Genomic DNA, 13,084 nt, shown 5'->3' with positions numbered 1-13,084 from the left:
GCGTCATTTTGGGCGTCTGCATGTGCCTTGCTCAAGATTCAAAAACGAAGCTTACCGATGTACTGGGCGTTAAACCTGAAGAGCGGTGTTCTGCACCTACAGGGTTAGGGTATGGATGTTGTAGAGGATGAGCTTAGCCCCTGACACCATCATGCAGCCATCATTGTCCGCCGACTCGCCGAAGCAGGCGGACAATAACAGCCGGAAGCAGCCGCGCTCCTCCTCCCCCGCCGGCCCCAAAGCGACGCAAAAAGGGAGTAACCCGTCAAAGCATCTCGCATCAAAGCAAGCATTGGGCGCAGGGGGAGGGCGAAGCAGCCGAGGTCATTCTCCCGTCTCATCAGGCAGGGAGCGGCAGGCCGTGGGCGCTCCCGTATCCAGAGGCGCGGCTGCTGTTCAGGTCGCCGGTGCTGAAAGCCCCATTTTGAGCCGGGCTGCCCCAGACAGAGGCGGCACCCAGACGTCCGACGACTCCCCGCGTCTGGGCTCCGATGTCCCCTCCTCCTGCAGAGCCGATCCAAACAGAGTGGTCTCGGATCAGCCCTCTTCGTCCAAATCCCCCAAATTGAGGAGTAAAAACCAGAAAGGAGGGGACGCCTCTGCAACGAGTAAGAAAAGCTCCAAAAGCACAGTCGGCTGTGGCCCCGGCTTCTGGAAGGAGGGCTGCTTACAATCCGAGCTGATTCAGTTTCACCTGAATAAAAGGTTAGGGAAGAAGGGAACAAAGATGCAGGCAAAACCAGCATCTCCCCCCTCCTTGGAGCTCTCCCCTGAGGCTGAGCCCTCACAACTCGCCCCCCAGCAGGACCAGACACTATTGGAGGAGGTGGAACGACTTGAGGATGAAAATGATGATCTTAAGGTAAATTCTACACCCGTCTCAGAACTCATGGCTGCAGTGTCACTGTCCCATCTGTTGTATGTCCATTTGCTGCACTGTAACTGTTGCCGAGCCATGTATTTGGTGCCCGGGCCTTAAATGGAGACTTAACGCATCCCTTATAAATGCTGTATATATCTGCGCTATAGCATCACAGAGAATGCAACAGCAGCAATCATGCATCTGGAGCAGCTCAGAATCAAAAGCTGATTTGGTAAATAATATTGAAGAAACATTTACAAAATGAAAGAACCATACTCAGCAAAGATACCTATTATTGAATGTATTAATGGAGGAGTTTGCTATTTAAACACACACACACACACACACACACACACACACACACACACACACACACACACACACACACACCCTTAAAACTGTGTTATCTGAGAGTAGAATATTATTAAAATGGAAATTGGAAGTGTGGCATGGTGTTCGACTGGTTCGCAAGGTTTCAATTCCGGCTCTGGCCTTCCTGTTTGGAGTTTGCATGCACTCCCCGTGCCTGCGTGGGTTTTCTCCGGGTACTCCGGTTTCCTCCCACATTTCAAAAACATGCATGGCAGGCTGATTGAACACTCTAAATTGTCCCAAGGTGTGAATGTGAGCGCTGATGGTTGTTCGTCTCTGTGTGCTCTGCGATTGGCTGGCAACTGTTTCAAGGTGTCCCACGCCTACTGCCCGAAGACGGCTGGGATAGGCTCCAGCATGACCCGCGACACTTATGAGAATAAGGCGGATCAGAAAATGGATGGATGGATGGATCGTCTTTATTGATACAACTGTTGCTGATAGTTAATTTTAGATGCTTATATTTTTTCATTATTCTTGTTGCATTCTAACTTCAGTGGTTTGTAGAGCACTTTGGTCAACTGTGTTGTTTTAAAAGTGCTATGAATTAAGTTGGATTGCATTTAATATAGTTTAAGTTACTTAGTTCAATATACTTTTAGTTTAATTGGCCAGCACAGCAGCTTCTTTAAATCCAGTTTGGGCAGATTAGATCGAGACTGCAACACAGAGAATTGGAAATCTAATTGGACAAAAATTTTCGGACATCCACCCACATGTGCACGAACTGAAAGTAGTGCAGCCAAAGGAAGCGCTGCAATAATCGACTGTTAGGAATAAAGAAATCCAATTTCATGCAAGGACTATTATAATTTAGGTTGTAATGTACAGTAGGTCAGTGTTTGGGCTGAGGTCAGCAGAGAAAGGTCTTGCTGCCGCTGATTGGCTACCACTGGAAATAACACATTGGTGGGACCTGAGAATTTTTTTTTTTTTTTTAGAGAGACTATTCAATCATATTCTGACACCTGGCTATTTGCTCCAATGTTTCCAAGACTGAAATTGAAGAGATGCGAGCAGAGATGGATGAGATGCGGGACACCTTCTATGAGGAAGACGCCTGCCAGCTGCATGACATGCGGAGAGAGTTGGAGAGAGCTAACAAGAATTGCAGAATACTCCAATATCGCCTAAAGAAGGCTGAGAGAAAAAGGATCCGCTTCACAGAGAGTGGCCAAGTGGATGGAGAGATGCTCAGAAGTCTTGAGCAAGACCTCAAGGTGACTTTGACATGCACCGATTCAGTTTTTCAGTCTTTCAGGTTTCATGCAGTTCCTTGGCCTCAAGCGAGCACGACTGTATGCTCTTCGTCTAACCAGGTGGCAAAGGATGTGTCTGTGCGTTTGCACCACGAGCTGGAGAATGTGGAAGAGAAGAGAACAAGAACTGAAGAAGAGAATGAGAAGTTAAGGCAGCAACTGATAGAAGTGGAAGTCAGCAAACAAGCAATTCAGAATGAGCTAGAGAAAGCTAAAGAGGTGAGGAAACAAAAATAACCTGTGCTCATTGAGGTGAGTATAAATGAGGGGTTCAAAAGGTCCTGTTCATGAAATACTCTCGTAAGCATTGCTGCGCAACGGAAAGTGAGCACTGAATGCAAAACATTTCTCTTCGCACTCGAAATATGTTCATTAAAAGTACATATACAGTACGTACCGGTAGTTAATGTTGCTCAAATAACTCTAATCGTATTTGCACAATCGTAATAGCCCAGCATGTTATTTATAAACCATAGAAACAGAAATGAGAAATATCGTCAAATTATATGTATACTGTATTTTTTTCTTGGATATTAACTGATTCGATGCCAAGGACATTTTTTTTCATGTTTTTTTAAGAATCCAGGCATTCAATCCCAAGTACGTTTTTATGTATTTAATTTTTTTTTTTTTCACGTGGTCGGGTAAAGAAGATCAAGAAAATGGATGGCACTGAATGAGCTACAGTACGTTGTGTGTCCTCCAAGTGATAGAAACAGCTGTCGGCAGCTGACGTAGCAGCAGCAGCAGTTGATGATGATGTAAATGCTGTTTCCCTCCAGCTGTCCCTGAAGAGAAAAGGAGTGAAGGATCTACAGAAAGAGCGGAAGCTTCAGCAGACCCCAACTGAGGTGAGACACTGAGTTTTGGCTACATGCTATTATTTACATTACCTTCGTTAGGTGAAAAGATTTTATATATGTAAATGATTTCATGAACTGTATTGCTCATGATGTAATGAGGAGTAAACGCTTTCCCTTGTTTCAGTTCTGTTTGAATTTCCCGTTCTCTAGTTATCGTCACTATTTTACCCTCTGTGATGGCTTGTTTAAAAAAAATAATCATAAGAAGAAGAAGAAGAAGGAAATAATATTTTACTGAGGAGAAATAAAATAAGTCAGATGTGTTTGATTTTTGAGATATTTTTTTGCTGAAAATTTGGTTGACCTTCATTCTGTATAACTGGAGCGGTGAACTTCTTCCTTCCAGTGTAACATCAGCAGATATGCAATTTATATTAGTGATCTCCAAACATACATAAAGTATGTATCTAGAAAGGGCATTGCAAAATAGGCTGGTACAACAACTTCCCCCCAAATTTTTCTTTCCGCATACAGTAAATCACTCAACGTAATTGATCTCCCTCTGAATCCTAGGAAGAAAATGACGATCTCAAGTGCCAACTGGCCTTCATCAAAGAGGAGGCTGTCTTAATGAGAAAAAAGATGGCAAAGATAGACAAGGAGAAGGATCGCCTGGAGCAGGAGCTGCAGAAGTATCGCTCCTTCTACGGAGATGTGGACAGCCCGCTGCCCAAAGGTGAAGCTGGAGGTCCGCCCACCACGCGGGAATCTGAGCTGAAGCTCCGCTTGCGCCTCGTTGAGGAGGAAGCCAACATCCTGGGGAGGAAGATTGTAGAGTTGGAGGTGGAGAACAGGGGCCTGAAGGCTGAGTTGGATGATATGAGGGAGGACAGGTGATGAATGATCATAAAATCATTCGATTGTCTGCAGCAGGGATGGACAAACCTTTGTGCTGTAGAGCCAAATTTGAATTTCAAAATGAACAGAAGAGCCAGGTCCTTTATGGATGAGGTTGAAAAAAAAAAGAAGAAAAAAGATGTTAAAATATGTTTGTAAAATTGCGCGTTGACGGCGCCATACTTTGCCGATCCCTGCTGTAATACTCGATTTGGATTGTGTGCGGACATATGCCAATGCTCATTGTGCTCCCTAGTTTGGCGGCTGCAGGAGTGGATGGTGATGGCCGTGGAGGTCAGCAGTGCAGAGAGCAGAGTGAGGCGCTCTCTGAGCTGAGGCAGCAGCTGCAGCTGGTGGAGGACGAAGCAGAACTCCTGCGCAGGAATTTAGCAGACGTGGAGGAGGAAAACAAAAAGGTAAATAAATGATCAGTGACTATCCCAAAAAAGAATAAATCAGACCGAAGAGTGGGGAATGTGCATCTCCTAACATGGATTTTTTTTTGTTTTTGTTTTATGTTTAGGTGACAAATGAGCTGAACAAGCTCAAGTACAAGGCTGGATCCCATGAAGCTGGCTTGAGACACGGAGGAGGTTTGTTTAGCCTTTTTTTTTTTTTTTTTGGTCGTAAGAAAACAAGCCGCAGAGTAGAACAACGACCATAAGAGTATATCTGAGGAAAAATGTGTTTCATAAGGCCTCCAGGTGGTGCAAATTAAAGTCTCATTTGCAGAGGTGTCCCACTTTTCACTGTTGGCTTGTTTCAACTTCCCAGGAGGAAGTGACCCTGCTAAAATGGAGGCCCTCCAGGAGGAACTTAAGGCAGCCCGTCTGCAGATCAATGAACTGAGTGGCAAAGTGATGCAGCTGCAATATGAGAACCGTGTACTGCTGTCTAACATGCAGCGCTATGACCTGGCTTCACACCTGGGCATACGAGGCAGCCCACGGGACAGTGATGCCGAGAGCGACGGAGGGCGGGACGATGACACCCCCTCAGCCTCCTCACCTCGCCTCCTGCCACCTCACCGTAAACGGGAGGGCCCCATTGGAGGCGAGAGTGACTCGGATGAGGTGAGGAACATCCGCTGCCTTACCCCAACGCGCTCCCTCTACTCACCTGTGGAGAGCCGTTTTTTATCCAGAAGCCTGAAGGACCGGCAGCAGATGATAGACATCCGAATAGAGGCCGAAAGGCTGGGCCGGACCATCGACAGGCTCATTGCTGACACCAGCACCATTATTGCGGAGGCTCGGGTGTACGTCACTAATGGTGAGCTTTTTGCTAGGCTGGATGATGAAGACGAAGGTGGGAGGTATGTCTGAGAAGTATGAGGTCATATACTTTACCATGCTTAGGACTACAAAAAAGTCACACCATTCTCGCATTTGGCAGGATTCGAGAACATGAGCTGCTATATCGCATCAACGCGCAGATGAAAGCCTTCAGAAAGGAGCTGCAAGGCTTCATTGACCGGCTGGATGTTCCTAAACAAGATGACAAACAACCAGAGGAACCTCTTTCTGTAAGCTCAGTTTGGTACACAAACACGATCATTACGGGAGATGGATTATTAGTCAGCCTCTTTATTAGGGCAAAATCTTTGATGGCTTTATATGGCACGTTGCCCTGGACAAACACTCTCACACTATTTATACGACATTTGACTGAAATGACCCCCACTGAGTATCTGGCCTCCCATCACACTTCAGCAACAGCAGAAACCTTCCGTTCTTAAACCTAAATGGAATATAGCTTTAATTAATATCATTGCAACACATCCTGTTCACAGTTTTACCAGGTCAAAATAATTGCTGTCAAAATAAATAAATAAATAAATAAATATGAAATAAGTCAGAGGGTTGGGGCCATTTGCACGGAACTGAAAATAATCGCTGTTATCTAATATGTCGGTGTTTTCTGCTAACGATTTGACAATGTTCTCTTGTCCCCCCTTTTTTATTTCACTCATCAAGATGTTCCAGCCCATTATTTTGCTGATCCTCATTCTTGTTCTGTTTTCCTCACTCTCTTATGCCACCATTTTTAAACTTGTGTTTCTTTTTACCCTTTTCTTTGTTCTGTAGGCCTCAAAATTGAATGTCGAAGGCTACATCTTTATGTTTTTTTCTTTTCATTTTCATGTAGTGTTTCATTTTAATTCTGTTCCATTGAACACCAAGTCACTCAAGGTACAAAGCATAATCAATTTACAAGCACGGCCCACGCCATTCATCTCTTCAGATGATTTCTCCATCTATAGGAGACCAAACACCTTGGAGGAGATAGTGGGGAGCGAGGTGAGTATGTAACAGATTTTCATTGAATGAAAATTATTGAAATGTATTAGATGTATAATTAGAGATCTTTTCAGGGTGGTCTCGGCATGCACTGGTTTGCTTCATGCCAGTGTTGCCAAGGAATTTTTGGCATGTTGAAAATTGTTCCCAAAGTGATTTGAATGAGCGGAATGATTTACATTTCAACTGGTAACAGTTTCAATCAGTTCAGTACAATGCACCATTGGGTATTGATCGTGAACTTTGGGTGGGAATTTTAGTTGGGTTCATGTTGAAGTTTTTAGAAATCAGAATTTTTGGCTTGTGAATTGAATTAGCTGAACAATTAGAATTTCAAAAACGAACAATGTGAATCTCTTTTGCTGAATGTGCATCAGTTTTATTGAATGTGTCATTGAAAAAGTAAAGATAATTTTTTGTGTGTAGTTAGTAGTGATTTTTCTTTTGGGTGGGGGGGGGTGTATGGTAATTTTTGTCATGTAGATACTCATCCCAAAGGTGAATTGAATGAGCTGAATGTTTTGAATTTCAATTTGGAATCATGGAAATGTTTAATGTTAAATGTGCCAATGGGAATCAAAAGGGGATTTTTTTGTGCGTATTGTACTTTGATCGTGAAAACATGACATTTTGGTGAATGGTAATTTTTGTCATGTTGAAAATGATTCCAAAGGTGAATAAAATGAGCTGGAAGTTTTTAATGTGCTATTGGAAATTAGAAAAATATTAGCCCTGACAAGCATGAATTTTTGGAGTGTTTTGAAATTGAAATGTTGTGATTCACTGAATATGAAAAAAAAGATCAGAGTATGTGAATTTGTGAAATTTTGTGGTGAAAGTCTGAGAATATTACTGTGATTTTTTTTTCTGGAATGTTGAAAATACTTCCCAAGGTGAATTGAATGTGCTGAATGTTTTACATTTCAAATGGGAATGATGTAAATGTGTAACATTGAATGTGCATTTGCAAATTAATGGGAATTTTTTTTTTTGCTTGAAAAATGTTGAATCGTGGGAAAACCATGACTTTTAGGAATCAGAAAATACAGGCACACTTGTCATGAATCTTTGGAAAATGTTGAAATTGGAACGGTAAGAATTGTTTGAAAAATGTGGAATGTTTTGCAAGTTTCTAATTTAGTCAGTCACACGAAATAAAGCATTTACAAACTACCCCAAAAAAGGCCCGTTTTCCCGAAAGTCAAACAAACGCATTTTAAGATCATAAATAAGATTCAACCTGTGGCAAAATTTTGCAAGAAATTTAAATTTGAGGTTGAGATTGAAATTTGAGGTTCCTTCTGTCATAATGATGATGAAACTCTTTTCCCTTATCATTCAACGCTTATGGTCTGATATGAAAAATTGGTTGACCAAATTTGAATTTTGTTGAATTATTTTCTTGATGGATGACTTAGAATTTTCTGATTAGGATTTGATTGACATAATTTTGTTGATGGGTAAATAACATACATTGTGCCAAATGGAGAACTATCAAGCCCTCCTTCTCAGGATTTATGACTGACTTTAAAATGTTTTTCATATGCCTAAGAAAATAGAAACAAGCAGTTATGCGAGGAAAATGTGTCAGACATTTTAATGGAAATGGCAAGTTTTTACTTATGAATTCCCTTTGTTCATTGGGAAAAAAATTGGGTCACTTCCTGTTGATTTTAGGGCACTTACGGGTCACTTGTTCAAATTCAGGGCACTTTCTGTTGATTTTGTTGTACTTCTGGATCACTTCCTGTTTAATTTGCCGGGTGTACCTAATATTTTGGTCAATTCCAGAGTCATCTCATCCCTCCAAGAGAAGCAATAAGGAGGTTACAATGTGTGACCAAAATGAATTTGACAACCTTGATTTAGAGTCTTCAATTAACCAGACATGTATAAACCCAATTCCAATGATGTTTTTTTTTTTGTATGTTTTGGAAATATGGGAGAAAGCTGGAATATTCGCAGTCAGAGGGAGGACATGCAAACTTAACTCATATCCTCTTGACTGTGAGGCACATGTGTTAACCACAAAAACATGTGTTGTCTATAAACAGAAACATCAGTTTCCGAGAAAGAAACAAATTCTTGTCGACGAAATACAATTTTATAATGTGAAAACTTGGGTGGCAAGGAGGCTGACTGGCTCGCATATCCCTCTCTCAAAGGTCAAGGGTTCAAATCCGGGCTCCATCCTTCCTGTGTGGTGTTATCATTTTGTCCACGTGCCTGCGTGGCTCTTGTCCGTGAACTCCAGTTTCCTCCCCACATTCCAAAAACAAACATAATTGAACACTTGAAACTGTCCATAGGTGCGACTGTATGTATGAATGGTTGTTCGTCTGCGTGTGCCCTGTGATTGGTGACGACCAGTTCAGTGTGTGCCCACCTATTGCCCAAAGACAGCTGGGATAGGCTCCAACATGCCATGACCCTCGTCAGGATAAGTGGTTTAGAAAATGGATGAATGAAATACTCTGACGATTAAATTTTCCAACCTGCTTGAAAGGCTTGGAATATAAAGAGAGAGCCAGAGAAGGGGACCTTTAACCAAGACCTTCAGTTTACTTTATGATTAAAGTAATTACCGGTACATTAGAAACTAAAGTGCTGTAAATTTACAAAAGGGGTATAGATGGAGAGAGGAAGAAAGAGAGAGAGAGAGAGAGAGAGAGAGGGGTAATTCCTGTGAAAGACAGCATGATTCCAGATGTGGGAAGTCCCTCTGCAGTTGTTAACCGAGCTTTGACATTCTTTTAACTTCTGTGCCTGAAATACAGAGTGCATTAAAAATGAGGTAAGGCTCTATTTGGTCACATTTCTGGTGCTTTTTCGAGGGTTATTGTTTTGCAATAGAGGACCATGCCACGGCACAAATTGCAATTTGTAGTGTAAAAATGTTTTGCTAGCACTGGTGCGTTCTGTCGACAAACTCTGGCCGCTTGAACGTTTATGTACAGTACGCTTGTGTTTGTGTTACGTTTCGTTTCGTTATGACAACTTGTTGTCGCTACATTGTTAGCATGTAAGTAATTTAGCGATGGGGTCGTCAATAGGCTACGTGCGTGAATGGCTTCGTTGCCAATGAGACAGCGTCAGGTGGCACTTTGAAGAATACCTTGGCGTTGACTGATGGTGGAAATCTTCTCCAGACTCCTGTCTGGTGTTTGGAAAATAAACTCATGGTTACACGAGGTAAAAATACTCCCACTCTCCCATACTCACATGAGAGGGCTCCATGATATTTTTGGCACTTTCCCCTACTGGAGTGGCGAAGCGGTTACTGTGCGCCTGTCCTCGCCCGTGCCTTCATTTCAAGCAAAGTACAGGAGAAAGCAAAAGGAGCACACATTGTCGCCAAAGCAACGCACAGGCACCACGATGAAGACTGACGCTCGTGTCTGTGGGAGATGAAGGGGACGATGCCATCCTGCACGAGGACTCCCGTACGAGCTGCTGCCTGGCCCTCAGGGGATTTGGCTGGGTTTGGATAATTGGACCATTTAATTACGTTAAAACATAAAGGTTGTAAATACAAGTAATTGAACGTAAGGACACTTTTTTGAAGAACTTTTAATATTTTGTTCGTTTAACTCGGATATGGCGGCGCCATGTGGAGTGCGCTTTTAAATGGTTCAGGGCTGCACGGTGGAGGCGGTGCAGCCGGGGGCTACGTCCCGTCTCAAGGATGGGAGTTTGTACCGTGCACCAGACTCGAGAGGACTGGCAAAGGCAAAAACCGCAGCTCACTGAGGAGTATATCATCTCCGCCCACCGTTTTCAATAACATCTGCGACGCTTTGCCGGGAGAAAGTGAAGGTGGAACAGGGACAACACTGGAATTGCTCAAAGGACAAATGCCGCCAGACACCGAAGCCCAGCAACAGCAACATACGCGGCTAAAGAAGAAATTTGAGGATCTGAAAAAGCGGCACGTACAGGATAAAGAGAAATGGATGCGGGATAAGGAGGTGCTGCTGAGAGAAGTGGCTGACATACAAGTAACTACAGAACAGTGGGCGACTGTTCCTCTCTCAGAGAACATTTGTAGTTCACTCATTCTATGCCTCAAGACTGTCTCTCACCTTAGTCTCGTATAATTAGTTGCAGTTTGTCAGTGTAATTAATTTAGAACTCTAAACTGACCATACAGGTGTGCATGTGAGTGAGGGTGGTTATTTGTCTATATGTGCCTTGCGATTGGCTAACGAACAGTTCAGGGTGTACTCCGCCTCCCCCCAGTCTGTTGGGATGGACTCCAGGTTAGAGTCTCCGACTCCAGCTTACCCGTAACCTTCATGAGGATAAGTAGTACAGAAAGTGAATTGTCAAAGACTTACTTTCTTGATAGCGCCTAAATCGACACTGTGCTAAATCATTTGTGATGCCAGCTCATCTCGCAAATTATTTGGCTGAAAGTTGTGCTGATGTTTGTGCAGGCAGGGGAGAACCGGAGAATTTTGCTGGACCTGAAGACAGTGTTGGAAGAAGTGCAGGTGGAGGTGAAGCGAGAAGAAGAAAAGAGGAGTGATCTTCAGCTGCAGTACAACAGAGACAGATGTGCCTGGGAGCTGGAGAGGGCGGAGCTCAAGTGCTGCATTGCACAGGTAACAGATAAAGTTGACCTTTGAGTTGATGGATGCGTGTGCAATTATCCAAGAAACTTACAATGTTGCTTGTGATATGCCTATGTTAGGGCGCGTGCCGTTATGGTGAATTTTGGTCGACTTTGTCGCTCATGGTTACAAGTGATGAGTCACCTGAGAGTCCATCAAATTCTTGGCCTCAGCTTTGATGAAGATTTGCACTAAGGAGACAAACAGTTATTCCATCTGAGCCAGTCGAAACTTGCTTTCACAATGAAGCAGATAAAGTGTTTTCCTTTATTGGTGACAGCTACTGTTAGGCTCCAAAATACTTTAGAGTTCAATTTCCATGCCACTAACTAACTAGTGTGTGAGGCATTGCGTGGATTACTTGATGGTCGGTGCCATGCGTAGTTAGTGGTGTCAATGTATTTGATTAATGTATGTGATGGAATGATGACTGCTCATCTTGTCAGTCGTCTGAAGTCATCTGAATGTGGCGGCACTCTGCCTTTTCTGTGATAATATATTGAGAGAGACACAATCCGACACTGAGGCTAGCCACCACCAGTGGCATGTGAACACAACACATTAACATGTAAGAGCCAGATGCTCAGCATGCGGAAAATGTTTTGCCCGAACGGCCGGACATGGAGTGGAGACGAGACCCATCGCGATTGGAAAAATAGTAAACTATATAGGCTGTGATTATTAGCCTAGCGTTATTGTTTGAAATTCGATGCTGTGCCATGCTGTAAATTGCGCACGATGGGATTACCTACCTGGTGCAGTGTTCCCGCTTGCTCTGAGAGCACACGTTATAGTGTGTTGGTGTCCTGCATTGTCATTGCTAAGGTAGTTCTGTTGCGTTGTCAGCCACTCTGCACATTATATTGGCAGCATTATTAGTTGTAAACCATGACAGAGGATTCCATCCATGCACTCATACATTTTGAATGTTTTCGTACATCATGCCATCCATGTACACGTATAATATTTTGAATCTAATGATCTCATAAACAACAGTCAGATTTATTGATTGATTATCACACCTAGCTTTTTGCAAACCCTTGATCGTAAGCAAAATAGTTGAGAAAACAGAGGTCTCGAAGTGCTTGTAACAAAGAACGCTTGTCGACACCGGCATGAAATTCGTTCGCTTTGTGAGAATGAATCCGGCTACTCAAACAAGTGTTGGCCTGAATGTGAACAGTGCATCGTCATGCAAAGGCATTTTGACTAATATGTCGATAACAATGGCAAAGAACAGTTAACGGGACAATCAACCATGCAGTACAGTGGATGACTGGCGACTCGGCTTTCTTCGAATGACGTCACTCGCCTGAGATTGCCAATGAAAAGTATTTTAGTTTTTAAGCGCGTTGCTATGGGTCAAACTATCAACCCGGGTAGGTTGTGTTAAAAATACTAACGAAAGTATGCTTAAAATAGTTTTAGCCTTTAATATTACTTAAAAATTGTTGACCACATTTACTTCACAGACCTTTAAGGACTGAAGTGATACTGCGACAAATGCATGCACACATACCTAAAATTACACATGTGAGGAGATGCACAATTGGTTATTAATATGAGCATTTTACATGCTCCCAGTCAGCATAATCTGTTTGCTATAATCTCTGCTTGATTTAAAAAAAACAGAGATGAAAGTCCTCCGGATTTTCCCGGAATTCCGGGTTTTTCACATTTTTATGAAAATCTCTCCGGAGAATTGAGGAAAATTTGCCTAAAATTAATCCGGATATTAGGTGACAACATTGAACGAAGACGCGTTTGAGTTCGTTGTTTTGCTTGCACGAGCGTAGCCATGTTGAGACACTAACACTAGTAACAGTAGAGATTTTTGTCTCTTTATCAACACATTTGCTAAACCCCAGTGGAACGAATAAAAGACACCGTGGACAAGACAGTTGTCGTAAACAATATATTTGGACAAAAAGGGAAACACACAGATTGGCAGAAAAACGTGTCCGTCCGACTTCGAGTG

General features: G+C 42.9%; 2 protein-coding genes across 9 annotated transcripts in view; both read left to right on the top strand.

Moving 5' to 3' along the window:
• Window positions 1-478: 478 nt before the first annotated feature.
• On the top strand, window positions 479-6,296 carry LOC109531041 (protein SOGA3; the record flags this gene model as incomplete). The annotated part of the gene is made up of 10 exons (XM_019895056.1): window positions 479-862; window positions 2,230-2,454; window positions 2,554-2,712; window positions 3,276-3,344; window positions 3,870-4,189; window positions 4,450-4,609; window positions 4,717-4,786; window positions 4,968-5,508; window positions 5,589-5,718; window positions 6,170-6,296. Coding segments are annotated over 10 exons (2,169 nt in total), but the record flags the coding sequence as incomplete, so codon positions are not given.
• Window positions 6,290-13,084, top strand: part of LOC109531046 (uncharacterized protein KIAA0408) — a 44,543-nt gene continuing 37,748 nt past the window's right edge. For 6 of the 8 annotated variants that reach the window (XM_019895066.1, XM_019895067.1, XM_019895064.1 and 3 more), the window contains exons 1-2: window positions 9,995-10,491; window positions 10,930-11,097. In XM_019895066.1, coding sequence (XP_019750625.1) covers window positions 10,102-10,491; window positions 10,930-11,097 — 558 coding nt within the window. In that variant the 5' untranslated portion in view covers window positions 9,995-10,101. Of the gene's footprint in view, window positions 6,494-8,933; window positions 9,288-9,994; window positions 10,492-10,929; window positions 11,098-13,084 lie in introns of those variants that run through there. The other 2 variants (XM_019895068.1, XM_019895069.1) reach the window with 2 other exon arrangements.

This window comes from Hippocampus comes, unplaced genomic scaffold (assembly GCF_001891065.2).
Source record: "Hippocampus comes isolate QL1 unplaced genomic scaffold, H_comes_QL1_v1.1 scaffold146, whole genome shotgun sequence".
Lineage (NCBI taxonomy): Eukaryota > Metazoa > Chordata > Actinopteri > Syngnathiformes > Syngnathidae > Hippocampus > Hippocampus comes.
This window is presented reverse-complemented; position numbering and strand designations above follow the sequence as displayed.